The sequence below is a fragment of the Pristiophorus japonicus genome, chromosome 10, assembly GCF_044704955.1.
Source record: "Pristiophorus japonicus isolate sPriJap1 chromosome 10, sPriJap1.hap1, whole genome shotgun sequence".
In the NCBI taxonomy this organism is placed as follows: Eukaryota; Metazoa; Chordata; class Chondrichthyes; family Pristiophoridae; genus Pristiophorus; species Pristiophorus japonicus.
The window spans coordinates 180,026,791-180,039,915 of record NC_091986.1 but is presented as its reverse complement, the minus strand read 5'-3'; the positions used below and the strand labels follow the sequence as shown (position 1 = coordinate 180,039,915).

At 45.7% G+C, this 13,125-nt stretch overlaps 1 protein-coding gene across 3 annotated transcripts in view; it reads left to right on the top strand.

Annotated features, from left to right (window-relative positions):
* Positions 1–13,125, top strand: part of LOC139275217 (periostin-like) — a 90,315-nt gene that overhangs the window by 25,587 nt on the left and 51,603 nt on the right. For all 3 annotated transcript variants that reach the window (XM_070892374.1, XM_070892373.1, XM_070892372.1), the window contains exons 4-7: positions 950–1,107; positions 6,779–6,943; positions 9,728–9,874; positions 11,172–11,313. In XM_070892374.1, coding sequence (XP_070748475.1) covers positions 950–1,107; positions 6,779–6,943; positions 9,728–9,874; positions 11,172–11,313 — 612 coding nt within the window. The remainder of the gene's footprint in view (positions 1–949; positions 1,108–6,778; positions 6,944–9,727; positions 9,875–11,171; positions 11,314–13,125) is intronic.

Genomic DNA, 13,125 nt, shown 5'->3' with positions numbered 1-13,125 from the left:
AGGTCAGGGATCGGAACCGGGATTGGACCACCGCACCCCCCCCCCCCCCCCGAGAATCGTACCCCACCCCTGGTATCAGACCACCACCCGGAATCGGGGCTCAGACCATCTACTGCCAGACTCGGGGACTGGACCTACCTGGGTGGGCCTGTGGCCTCATCTCCAGTGTTCCCCGCCCGACTGGAGGCCAAGCCTGTCAATCAGGCTGACCTCTTAGTCAATAATGTAAGGTGCACGCTGTGGCGTTAAATCTCCACTGCATCCAAGGAAACCAAGTCTTCCGGGTTTCCTGCCATTACCGGGACCCCCATTCCCAGCACACCAAAATGTTCAAATTCACCCCAGAGTTTTGGTGGAATATGTGTCAGACACATTCAAAAAAGCATGCTCCATGAATAGATATCCTTGATCCAATGTGAATGAAGCAATAAATGCATCATTTGCACTTCAGTGAGTAACAGTGAGTCACTGTAGAACACAACATTTGGAATGACACTTTCCAACATTACTAAGCATTTGACATGATGTAACTGAAGCAGTTCACAGCCAATGAAATTTTAAGAGACTTATGGAAAAGGCAACCAGATGGTACACTTTACAATACCAGGAAAGGTATAGTGCACTGCCTGTCAGACCCTGCCTCAAAATCTCTGCCAGGGAAAGTAGATAAACATTGTGTAGTCCCAAATTAATCTTATATTGGCTGCCCAGCTTCTTCCACTTCGACAGTGTTATCCCAACTCTCAGCACTGTTACTACAGTACTGGGAATGCCCATCATGAAATTGGTGATATGGTGACACTTTGTATTATTAGTATAATATTGTGCAAGCCAGAAGTCAGTTTCGTAATGTAAAAAAACTCCAAAGGCATACATTCTGTTTACTGGTGTATATTCCTACGAAGATTAGCTTTGACTAAAACACTTCCTTGTTTATTTTTCTTTCTAGTTGCCCCTATTGACCATGTCTATGGTACTTTGGGTATTGTGGGTGCTCGAAGCACACAGAGTTATGCAGACAGATCTAATCTAAGAAAAGAGATTGAAGGAGTTGGATCTTTCACTTTCTTTGCACCAAGTAATGAAGCCTGGACGCTGCTGGATGCTGTAAGTTGTCTAGAAATCATTTGCAAGAGAAACGGTCCTTTTCAACAGCCAATAAGATCAATAAAGTTGTGCAAAGATGACAAGGTTTTGATGGAGTGGATGCAGAGAGAGTGTTTCCACTTGTGGAGAAGAGCATAAATATAAGATAGTCACCAAGAGATCCAATAGAGAATTCAGAAGAAACTTCTCTACCCAGGGCGTGGTGAGAATGTGGAACTCGCTACTGCAGGGAGTAGTTGAGGCAACTAGTACAGACGCATTTTTAATAATGTTAGTAATGAGGCTCGACAAGCATACGAGGCAGAAGGGGATAGAGGGTTTTGCTGATAGATTTAGATGAGGAAAGACGGGAGGAGACGGTGGAGCATAAATGCCGGCATGGGCTGGCTTGGCCGAATGGCCTGTTTCTGTGCCAGGTATCCTATGTAATCCTTTGTAAATTACAAGCTAGCTGAGGACAGTCAATTTGAACAGCTGTGGCTATAGTTTGAATTCCACCGCTAGCTGATAAAAGTAATCACTAGGCGTGATGAGCCACACTGCAATGTAGGTGTTCCACCTGAGAAAGTCACTCCTTAAAGTAAGAAAGACTCCTTTGAAAAAAAACATAAAACTTACAGAATTAAAAACGTCTGTTCAGATTGTGAATCAATCCACTGCCACTTCGGCTGAAGAAAGACTGTGCTGAGGCAGTGGCTGTGCTGGGGTGTGGGAGGAAGAGAGAACGAACTAGGAAGCAAAACATCAGGGTAAATACGATACTGAAAAAAGCTAAGGCCTTAAACAAAAACTTGGCATGAATCAAAAATATTTCTCTGTTCATAGAAACATAGAAACATAGAAAATAGGTGCAGGAGCAGGCCATTCAGCCCTTCTAGCCTGCACCGCCATTCAATGAGTTCATGGCTGAACATGAAACTTCAGTACCCCCTTCCTGCTTTCTCGCCATAACCCTTGATCCCCCGAGTAGTAAGGACTTCATCTAACTCCCTTTTGAATATATTTAGTGAATTGGCCTCAACTACTTTCTGTGGTAGAGAATTCCACAGGTTCACCACTCTCTGGGTGAAGAAGTTTCTCCTCATCTCGGTCCTAAATGGCTTACCCCTTATCCTCAGACTGTGACCCCTGGTTCTGGACTTCCCCAACATTGGGAACATTCTTTCTGCATCTAACCTGTCTAAACCCGTCAGAATTTTAAACGTTTCTATGAGGTCCCCTCTCATTCTTCTGAACTCCAGTGAATACAAGCCCAATTGATCCAATCTTTCTTGATAGGTCAGTCCCGCCATCCCGGGAATCAGTCTGGTGAACCTTCGCTGCACTCCCTCAATAGCAAGAATGTCCTTCCTCAAGTTAGGAGACCAAAACTGTACACAATACTCCAGGTGTGGCCTCACCAAGGCCCTGTACAACTGTAGCAACACCTCCCTGCCCCTGTATTCAAATCCCCTCGCTATGAAGGCCAACATGCCATTTGCTTTCTTAACCGCCTGCTGTACCTGCATGCCAACCTTCAATGACTGATGTACCATGACACCCAGGTCTCGTTGCACCTTCCCTTTTCCTAATCTGTCACCATTCAGATAATAGTCTGTCTCTCTGTTTTTACCACCAAAGTGGATAACCTCACATTTATCCACATTATACTTCATCTGCCATGCATTTGCCCACTCACCTAACCTATCCAAGTCACTCTGCAGCCTAATAGCATCCTCCTCGCAGCTCACACTGCCACCCAACTTAGTATCATCCGCAAATTTGGAGATACTGCATTTAATCCCCTCGTCTAAATCATTAATGTACAATGTAAACAGCTGGGGCCCCAGCACAGAACCTTGCGGCACTCCACTAGTCACTGCCTGCCATTCTGAAAAGTACCCGTTTACTCCTACTCTTTGCTTCCTGTCTGACAACCAGTTCTCAATCCACGTCAGCACACTACCCCCAATCCCATGTGCTTTAACTTTGCACATTAATCTCTTGTGTGGGACCTTGTCGAAAGCCTTCTGAAAGTCCAAATATACCACATCAACTGGTTCTCCTTTGTCCACTTTACTGGAAACATCCTCAAAAAATTCCAGAAGATTTGTCAAGCATGATTTCCCTTTCACAAATCCATGCTGACTTGGACCTATCATGTCACCATTTTCCAGATGCACTGCTATGACATCCTTAATAATTGATTCCATCATTTTACCCACTACTGAGGTCAGGCTGACCGGTCTATAATTCCCTGTTTTCTCTCTCCCTCCTTTTTTAAAAAGTGGGGTTACATTGGCTACCCTCCACTCCATAGGAACTGATCCAGAGTCAATGGAATGTTGGAAAATGACTGTCAATGCATCCGCTATTTCCAAGGCCACCTCCTTAAGTACTCTAGGATGCAGGCCATCAGGCCCTGGGGATTTATCTGCCTTCAATCCCATCAATTTCCCCAACACAATTTCCCGACTAATAAAGATTTCCCTCAGTTCCTCTTCCTTACTAGACCCTCTGACCCCTTTTATATCCGGAAGGTTGTTTGTATCCTCCTTAGTGAATACCGAACCAAAGTACTTGTTCAATTGATCCGCCATTTCTTTGTTCCCCGTTATGACTTCCCCTGATTCTGACTGCAGGGGACCTACGTTTGTCTTCACCAACCTTTTTCTCTTTACATACCTATAGAAACTTTTGCAATCCGCCTTAATGTTCCCTGCAAGCTTCTTCTCGTACTCCATTTTCCCTGTCCTAATCAAACCCTTTGTCCTCCTCTGCTGAGTTCTAAATTTCTCCCAGTCCCCAGGTTCGCTGCTATTTCTGGCCAATTTGTATGCCACTTCCTTGGCTTTAATACTATCCCTGATTTCCCTAGATAGCCACGGTTGAGCCACCTTCCCCTTTTTATTTTTACGCCAGACAGGAATGTACAATTGTTGTACTTCATCCATGCGGTCTCTAAATGTCTGCCATTGCCCATCCACAGTCAACCCCCTAAGTATCATTCGCCAATCTATCCTAGCCAATTCTCGCCTCATACCTTCAAAGTTACCCTTCTTTAAGTTCTGGACCATGGTCTCTGAATTTACTGTTTCATTCTCCATCCTAATGCAGAATTCCACCATATTATGGTCACTCTTCCCCAAGGGGCCTCGCACAATGAGATTGCTAATTAATCCTCTCTCATTACACAACACCCAGTCTAAGATGGCCTCCCCCCTAGTTGGTTCCTCAACATATTGGTCTAGAAAACCATCCCTTATGCACTCCAGGAAATCCTCCTCCACCGTATTGCTTCCAGTTTGGCTAGCCCAATCTATGTGCATATTAAAGTCACCCATTATAACTGCTACACCTTTATTGCATGCACCCCTAATTTCCTGTTTGATGCCCTCCCCAACATCCCTATTACTGTTTGGAGGTCTGTACACAACTCCTACTAACGTTTTTTGCCCTTTGGTGTTCTGCAGCTCTACCCATATAGATTCCACATCATCCAAGCTAATGTCTTTCCTAACTATTGCATTAATCTCCTCTTTAACCAGCAATGCTACCCCACCTCCTTTTCCTTTTATTCTATCCTTCCTGAATGTTGAATACCCCTGAATGTTGAGTTCCCAGCCCTGATCATCCTGGAGCCACGTCTCCGTAATCCCAATCACATCATATTTGTTAACATCTATTTGCACAATTAATTCATCCACCTTATTGCGGATACTCCTTGCATTAAGACACAAAGCCTTCAGGCTTGTTTTATTAACACCCTTTGTCCTTTTAGAATTTTGCTGTACAGTGGCCCTTTTTGTTCTTTGCCTTGGGTTTCTCTGCCCTACACTTTTCCTCATCTCCTTTCTGTCTTTTGCTTTTGGCTCCTTTTTGTTTCCCTCTGTCTCCCTGCATTGGTTCCCATCCCCCTGCCATATTAGTTTAAATCCTCCCCAACAGCACTAGCAAACACTCCCCCGAGGACATTGGTTCCAGTCCTGCCCAGGTGCAGACCGTCCGGTTTGTACTGGTCCCACCTCCCCCAGAACCGGTCCCAATGCCCCAGGAATTTGAATCCCTCCCTGCTGCACCACTGCTCAAGCCACGTATTCATCTGCGCTATCCTGCGATTCCTACTCTGACTATCACGTGGCACTGGTAGCAATCCCGAGATTACTACTTTTGAGGTCCTACTTTTTAATTTAGCTCCTAGCTCCTTAAATTCGTTTCGTAGGACCTCATCCCTTTTTTTGCCTATGTCGTTGGTACCAATGTGCACCACGACAACTGGCTGTTCTCCCTCCCATTTCAGAATGTCCTGCACCCGCTCCGAGACATCCTTGACCCTTGCACCAGGGAGGCAACATACCATCCTGGAGTCTCGGTTGCGGCCGCAGAAACGCCTATCTATTCCCCTCACAATTGAATCCCCTATCACTATCGCTCTCCCACTCTTTTTCTTGCCCTCCTGTGCAGCAGAGCCAGCCACGGTGCCATGAACTTGGCTGCTGCTGCCCTCCCCTGATGAGTCATTCCCCTCAACAGTACCCAAAGCGGTGTATCTGTTTTGCAGGGGGATGACCGCAGGGGACCCCTGCACTACCTTCCTTGCTCTACTCTTCCTGCTGGTCTTCCATTCCCTATCTGGCTGTGGACCCTTTCCCTGCGGTAAGACCAACTCACTACACGTGATACTCACGTCATTCTCAGCATCGTGGATGCTCCAGAGTGAATCCACCTTCAGCTCCAATTCCGTAACGCGGACCGTCAGGAGCTGGAGGCGGATACACTTCCCGCACACATAGTCGTCAGGGACACCGGAAGCGTCCCTGAGTTCCCACATGGTACAGGAGGAGCACAACACCCGACCGAGCTCTCCTGCCATGTCTTAACCCTTAGATACACTTAAACTGGTAATAACAATGTTAAAAGTTACTGACCAATATAAGAAGAAAAAGAAAAACTACTCACCAATCACCAGCCAATCACTTACCCCCTAGGCTGTGACGTCACCTTTGTTTTTTTGCCTTCTCCCTGTAGCTGCACCGGTACGCCTCTCGCCGACCCCGGACTCGCGCTGCTCCGAGCTCCCGCTGGCCTTTATAGGCCTCTTGCCGACCCCGGACTCGCGCTGCTCCGAGCTCCCGCTGGCCTTTATAGGCCTCTTGCCGACCCCGGACTCGCGCTGCTCCGAGCTCCCGCTGGCCTTTATAGGCCTCTCGCCGACCCCGGACTCGCGCTGCTCCGAGCTCCCGCCTCCTCGACTGACTGCTCCGAGCTCCCGCTGGCCTTTATAGGCCTCTCGCCGACCCCGGACTCGCGCTGCTCCGAGCTCCCGCCTCCTCGACTGACTGCTCCGAGCTCCCGCTGGCCTTTATAGGCCTCTCGCCGACCCCGGACTCGCGCTGCTCCGAGCTCCCGCCTCCTCGACTGACTGCTCCGAGCTCCCGCTGGCCTTTATAGGCCTCTCGCCGACCCCGGACTCGCGCTGCTCCGAGCTCCCGCCTCCTCGACATTTAACTTACGTGACATTTAATTATGAATATTTGTAAGATCCTACAAATAGTCTGTGATAATTTATGGTATTAATTCAATTATGAAGTTTTAGTCTTATATATAATATTATCTATTTGTAAATAGCATTGTAGATTGTAGGCACAAAGGAATAGTTAAGTAACTGACATTGCCTTGTGTTCCTTATCAGGAGATTCGTGATGCACTGCTAAGCAATGTGAACATTGAACTCCTCAATGCTTTACGTTACCATATGGTGAACTATCGCTTATTGACAAAGGATATGAAGGATGGAATGACTGTTGTGTCTATGTACAATGACCTCGGCCTCCTCATTAATCACTATCCAAATGGGGTAGGTTTGTGGCCTATACTCAGTTTTACACTTTTCAGCACTTTTGAAGCATGTCAGCCTTCAGTATAAAATAAGTTAGCATAAATGTTTCTGGTCAATGATGATGCCCATAATGTTGATGGTGGGGTATTCGATGATGGTAAAGACGTTGAATGTCAAGGGCTGGTGGTTAGACTCTCTCGTGTTGGAGATGGTCATTGCCTAGCACTTGTGTGGCGCGAATGTTACTTGCCACTTCAACAACCCTAGCCTGGTTGTTGTCCAGGTCTTGCTATATGTGGGCATGGACTGCTTCATTATCTTTCTTCTTTCCTTAAACTACTGAATCTCGCTGAGGTCCAAACCCTCACCCAAATGCCCATTTATGATATGTGAGCCTTTACAGTCAGTGTTGCTGAGTATCGACTTCGGAGACCATCACTGCCTTTCATTTGACATTCACGTGCCTGCACTTCAGGAGTGGTCATTACTAGGATCAGGAGCAGAATCCTGAGTTGGTTTTACCCCTTCCTAGCCCATGAGTGCTGTCATCAATTGTTGCACTGTAGGGTTTTTTTGCTCTGCCCAATTATGGGGGTCTTTGGGTGGCCTCTGTTGTTTGTCTGTGGTTCTGTAGGTCCTACTCCTCCAGCTGCTTTTCCAACTATATTCAAACTGGGCCGGGTAGTGCCCATTGGTTGAGGATTTCCCCGCTTCAGGCCCAACTTGACCCCTGATTGGCCTTCCAGAATGCACTTTTCCCCCATTGGCCAGTGCTTCTATCTCGCTTTTGAGCCAGACTCCAAAATGTAATCAGAAGATGTCACAGGTAAGTGTGAGCACAGATGTATTGTTTCAGTGCACATTGGTGCCTCAACGTCTGTTGGTCCATTGTAATGTCCCGGGAGTCAATTACCACAGTGATCTCCGGGCTATTGTCCATATTAATTCGGTAGATAATGGTCCACATTCATAATTTGATTATGGGTGAGTCATATTTTCAAACTGGGCCGAGTAGCCCCATTGGTTGAGGATTTCCCTGCTTCAGGCCCGACTCGACCCCTGATTGGCCTGCCAGAATGCACTTTTCCCCCATTGGCCAGTGCCTCTGTCTCACTTGTGAGCCAGACTCCACAATGTCTGTATCCGTCCACACATTTCCCAGCCTGTCTGGTTTGAGGGTTTGACTTGGCCAAAAATATTCATTTAAAATGAATAAGACAATCCCTTTTAGTTTACTTGTCCTTAGGGTATTCCAATAAAATGCGGCCGTGGATTTTTGAACCTTACAGCACCCATACCATTGCCACGATACATCAACTCACTTAATAGAAAGGAGGGATGGAACCTGGAACATTCCTTGTCTTTATGACACTTTAACAGTCTACTTATCCATTGAGATCCCTGGGCAGCTCCCATTTTATGAAACCAATTATATATTAGAGATATACTGTAAATGCAAAAATAGCCTTTTTTTAAAGACACAATTATGCTTTTTGGGAGGTTTTCGAGCATCCTTCACCCCGAGAACAGCCTGCTATGTAAACTCTAGGGCAAGATTTCCTTTGTTTTCTATCTGTACTGAAATCATAAATAAAGAATATGCTTATGACTTATTACAAATATTGAACAAAGGAAACCTCCCACCAGCTGGCCCCTCACTGCAGTATTGGCTGCTCAGGAATGTCTGTGTGCAGCAAATGCAGGGGTAGATTTTACGAATCAGTACTCCTGGAGCAGAGCTTTGCTTAGTGGGAGTACATATCAGAAATTCAGGTGCACAGGTCAGTGCAGCCCACACAATGTCCCATCCATTAAATGAATGACCTCTGAGCCAAAATTCTTGACATGTTCTCTTGTCACGACAGGAGTGCTAATTCATAAACTTTACCCCCGTGATATCTGCTGCAGCTCAACATATGAGTCGCAGCTTTTCAGCTGTTTTTGAAGAAATACTTTAAAAACGATTCGATGAATTTACTAATTACAATAGGAGTTGGGATCTATGGGAGTATTGATTAATATAATAAAACAGCAAAGAAAAAGATGACTGCAGGATAACATAATTAAAGATTACGGGGGGGAATTTTAACCCCCAAAAATGGGTGGGTTGGGGTCGGGTAGGAGGTTAAAGGGTTAAAAAAAAGAGAATCCTGACCCCCAACCCGCCTCCAACCCACCCACTTCCGGTTTTAACAGAGGCGGGACAGGTGGGGAGCGGGGTGGGGAGTGGGATTGGACAGCCAACCTGGTCCCAGGAGGTGGTTTGCCATTTAAGTATAACGAGGCTCGTGCTTCATGATCCACCATTTCAAATGTAACTTTGGCTGGCCAGGTTTTCCAGGCCTCAGAGAACTCGTTAGTTAAAGGGAGGCGGGGACTACTAGATCCAGGAGGTAAGTGTCTTTCTACTTACCTGCTGGATCCAACATCCCTGCCTCGCCAACCCATCGTGGTTGGATACCCCGACCCGTCTGAACTGCCCCCGAGGCCTCTGACCCTCGCCCGAAGCCTCCAATCTGCCCCTGACCCTCTGGCCTTCTGCCCTTCCACCTCCAACCCCCAATCACACCTCCGGCCCCCGAGCATGGAGGAAAGGGAGTGGAAGAAGATTGAAGTTATATCTGGAAAATACTCTTGTATACTTCAGCTATACAAATGTAACCTTTATAATATTCCTGGATGTGTTCAATTATCAGCAGTCTTGCAATTTAGGTTCAAAATGTTTGTATACTATGAGTTTAAAAAAATCTACCAATTGTAAAACCTGACTGAATATATTTCTTCCTTTTTGTCCTTTTGCAGATTGTTACAGTGAACTGTGCTAGAGTAATTTATGCAAACCAGATTGCCACCAATGGTATTGTGCATGTCATTGACCGCGTTATCACAGCAGTTGGTAACACCATAGAGGATGTCATTGAAGGAACTGATGAGCTTTCATCTCTCAGGGTAAGTGTCATCATTGTACAACAAAATGAAGGGGTATTCACTTCTGACTGTCAGCGCATTAAATAGTGACAATTATTGAAGTTGTTGGTGTTTATTGTAAACCTTCAGTTACACAGAAAGTATTCAAGCATTATTAGGTTTAAATGTTTGTAGACTAAATGCTTACTGTTCTGCCTGAAAACCTGAGTAACCTAGCACAATAATCCAATAGTTAAGACGAGATAACTTCCCACCTATCCTATAAATTCTGGCAAGATTAGCATTGTACAACACCATAAGGCATAAGCCTGGGATGCCTGTTGGGATCACAACCCAATGAAATTTGGAGCCAGTAATATTGATGCTTACAATGACCTAGTCAATGGAGTAACTCTTGTTCCTATACCCAATGTGGTTGCACATCATGGAAATCATACATCACTGATGATGGGAAGAGGCTAGGTGGACCATTATGTTCACCTATCACCTAAATACCAATAACATCACATGCCATGCCACTATCACTTGTAAACACATACACCTATATTCAGTTCTGATGAAGGGTCATCGACCTGAAACGTTAACTCTGTTTCTCCTGCCTGACATGCTGAGCATTTCCAGCATTTTCTGTTTTTATTTCAGATTCCAGCACCCACAGTATTTTGCTTTTGCGCCTATATTTCTCTATTCTGCTAATGTTCAACAAGCAGTTAACTGACCGTGAAAACCAGCTGTCTCAGCTTTAGTGAGCTGACACCTCTTGTAGTTCTGGAGTCAGCCCCATTAACAAAGTGGAGATGAACTCTTGGCATTGCAAATGTCTGATTGGGAGGTTGCCTATTGCAGAATGGATTTAAAGGCTCACAGCAGTTTAAAGGGGTAGACCTCATAGTTTGTGGCTTTTCAAACTTCTTTAGTGGTTCTTAATGTGCAGGGTCATGGTTCTTCATTCCAATTTTCCTTTTGGTTTTGCTCAATTTATACAGGTTTGTAAGTTAAAACTAATCAAGTAATTAAAAACGTGGCCATTTAACTTTAAATTGGGCCATCCCAGAGACTATTTTGCCATCTATATTTGTCATTGGACTGTTAACTGGAGGTGTCATTTATTTTATCAATGTACATGCCTGAAGATCGTTTATCTTAATGAAAATTCTAAAAAAAAATTGCACAATTCTGGTGGCTCAACTTGTTTTTATCACATAGCTATATTTGCATAGTGGATCATTAAAACACTTGGATGAATGTTTATATGCCGAATCCTAAAATGTCACGAATTCTAACTTATTGGATACCATCTAATGTTCCTTCCCTTTAGGCGGCTGCCACTGCCTCAGGGTTGCTTGAAATCCTTGGCAAAGATGGACATTACACAGTCTTTGCTCCAACCAATGAAGCCTTCGATAAACTTTCACAAGAGGTGCTGGAACGCATCCTGAGTGACCCTGTGGCACTAAAAGGTACTTTGTTAACTGATGTGTAATGCAATAAATGACTGAGCACAGGTCAGTTAGCTCAAAGCAAATATTTGGATTATCCTTTATGTTTGACGCTCTGCCCGCATTCCACAGTTTGTTTCAGTTTGTCTCTGTATTTGCATTTCAGATATGTTAAAACAGTTTGCTGGCCGAATAGGCACAAGGGCATGGATCTTGACTTTGTACAATAGTGTAAAATGGGTGATATCGAGTCAGCTATCCATTGAAGTCAATGGAAATATAACTCGGGGAGGTGTAAAACAGGCCGCTGACTCGCTATCATTCGTTTTAGACTGTCGCTTAATGTGTATCCCAATGTGTTTTCAGTCTGCAAAGGGTTTTTAAAAATAACATAGCATCCTGTTGGTCATAAATCCAGTCCTGATGCTATGTAAACATAGTTTGAAGAATGTAATTAGCTACTTGCATCTTTATTGTCCCATAAATGTCAGAATAGTCTTTGGGGATTCTGCAAGCAAATGGCTTTATGTATGCCAGAGACTTAGGACTCAATTTTTCCCAATTATCTGCGGCGTTTTTTTGGCGTGTACCGTTTCTTTTGAGTAAATTCAAATCTCCAAGTTTCCCCAAAGTTTCTGAGCTAGTGTAATTCAATTAGGTAGAATTTTATTCGGCTACAATTTTTTTTACCTCATTGAGGCGTAACCTGCCACCCGCGCCAATTCTGGCCATTTAAGCAAGTTTGGCCAGCTCCGATTTACTCCAATTTTTCTTAGGACGGTGTATGTGACCACTCTGGAAAAACCTTCTGGGCAGTTAACAAAATCGGCGCAGATAAGAGAACCAGCACAGCAGATGCAGTTCCAAGGTCGGGACAGCAGCAGCAGGGAGGGAGAGAGAGGAGGAGAGGAGAGAATGGTGGCGGGGGGGGGGGGGGGGGGTTGGGGGTGGGGGGGGAGAGGAGAGAGGGGGAGAGAGGAGAGAGGAGAGAGGGAAGCAGGTCTTTCGGTCAGGGTTAGGAGCGGCATCTGGCACCGGGAGGGGAGGGAAGCCTTTTGGCCAGGGCTTGCAGCAACAACTGGCACTGGGAGGAGGGGGGAAGGAGGCCTTTCGGCCAGGGCTAGGAGCGGCAACCGACACCGGGAGTGGGATTGGGGGGCGGGGGGAGAGGGGATAGACTTTTGACATAAACTCTTTAATAATTTAATGCTGGTAAGCTGCTGCAATGTGCAAGGTGCTTGTGCAGGTTGCTGTGAGCTGGCCAGAATATGTTGTATGTTTCACACTCAGCCTGCAGTGTGTCCCTCGTTACCCTGGCAACCCGATATTTTTGGCGCAGGTCTTAGGCTCCACCCCCAATGTTAAAGGACAGGTTACGCAGCGCCAAAATCAACAATTCAAATACAGGAGCGAGCTTCAGCTTGCTTCAGCGTCTCTGGTTGCCCTGGTAACTTCAGCTTTTCACACATGCCCAGAGTGTTTTTGGAGTAGACTTGAAGTTCCACCCCCCCCCAGACTAACTTCAGAGAGTGCTTCGCCATATTCAAATAATTCTTTGGCGACAGTCACAATTTTTTTTCCGGCACAAATGGACACAAAAAAATCGACCACACATCCTTCTGGGCACCAAAAATCAGCAAAGAGGTAAATTGAGCCCCAAGTGTGGTTTGGCAAGCTTTGCACCCACTCAGCTAATGCTCGTGAAAAGCCTCTCGGTTAAATTCCTGCCTACACTTGGCACCCCTCCGCTGGAGGGGAGGGAAGTGGCTGCTGCTGCAGGAGATGGACAGCTGTAGCAGTTAAAGGGACAGGCAGCCTCGGCGGCGTTGAGTC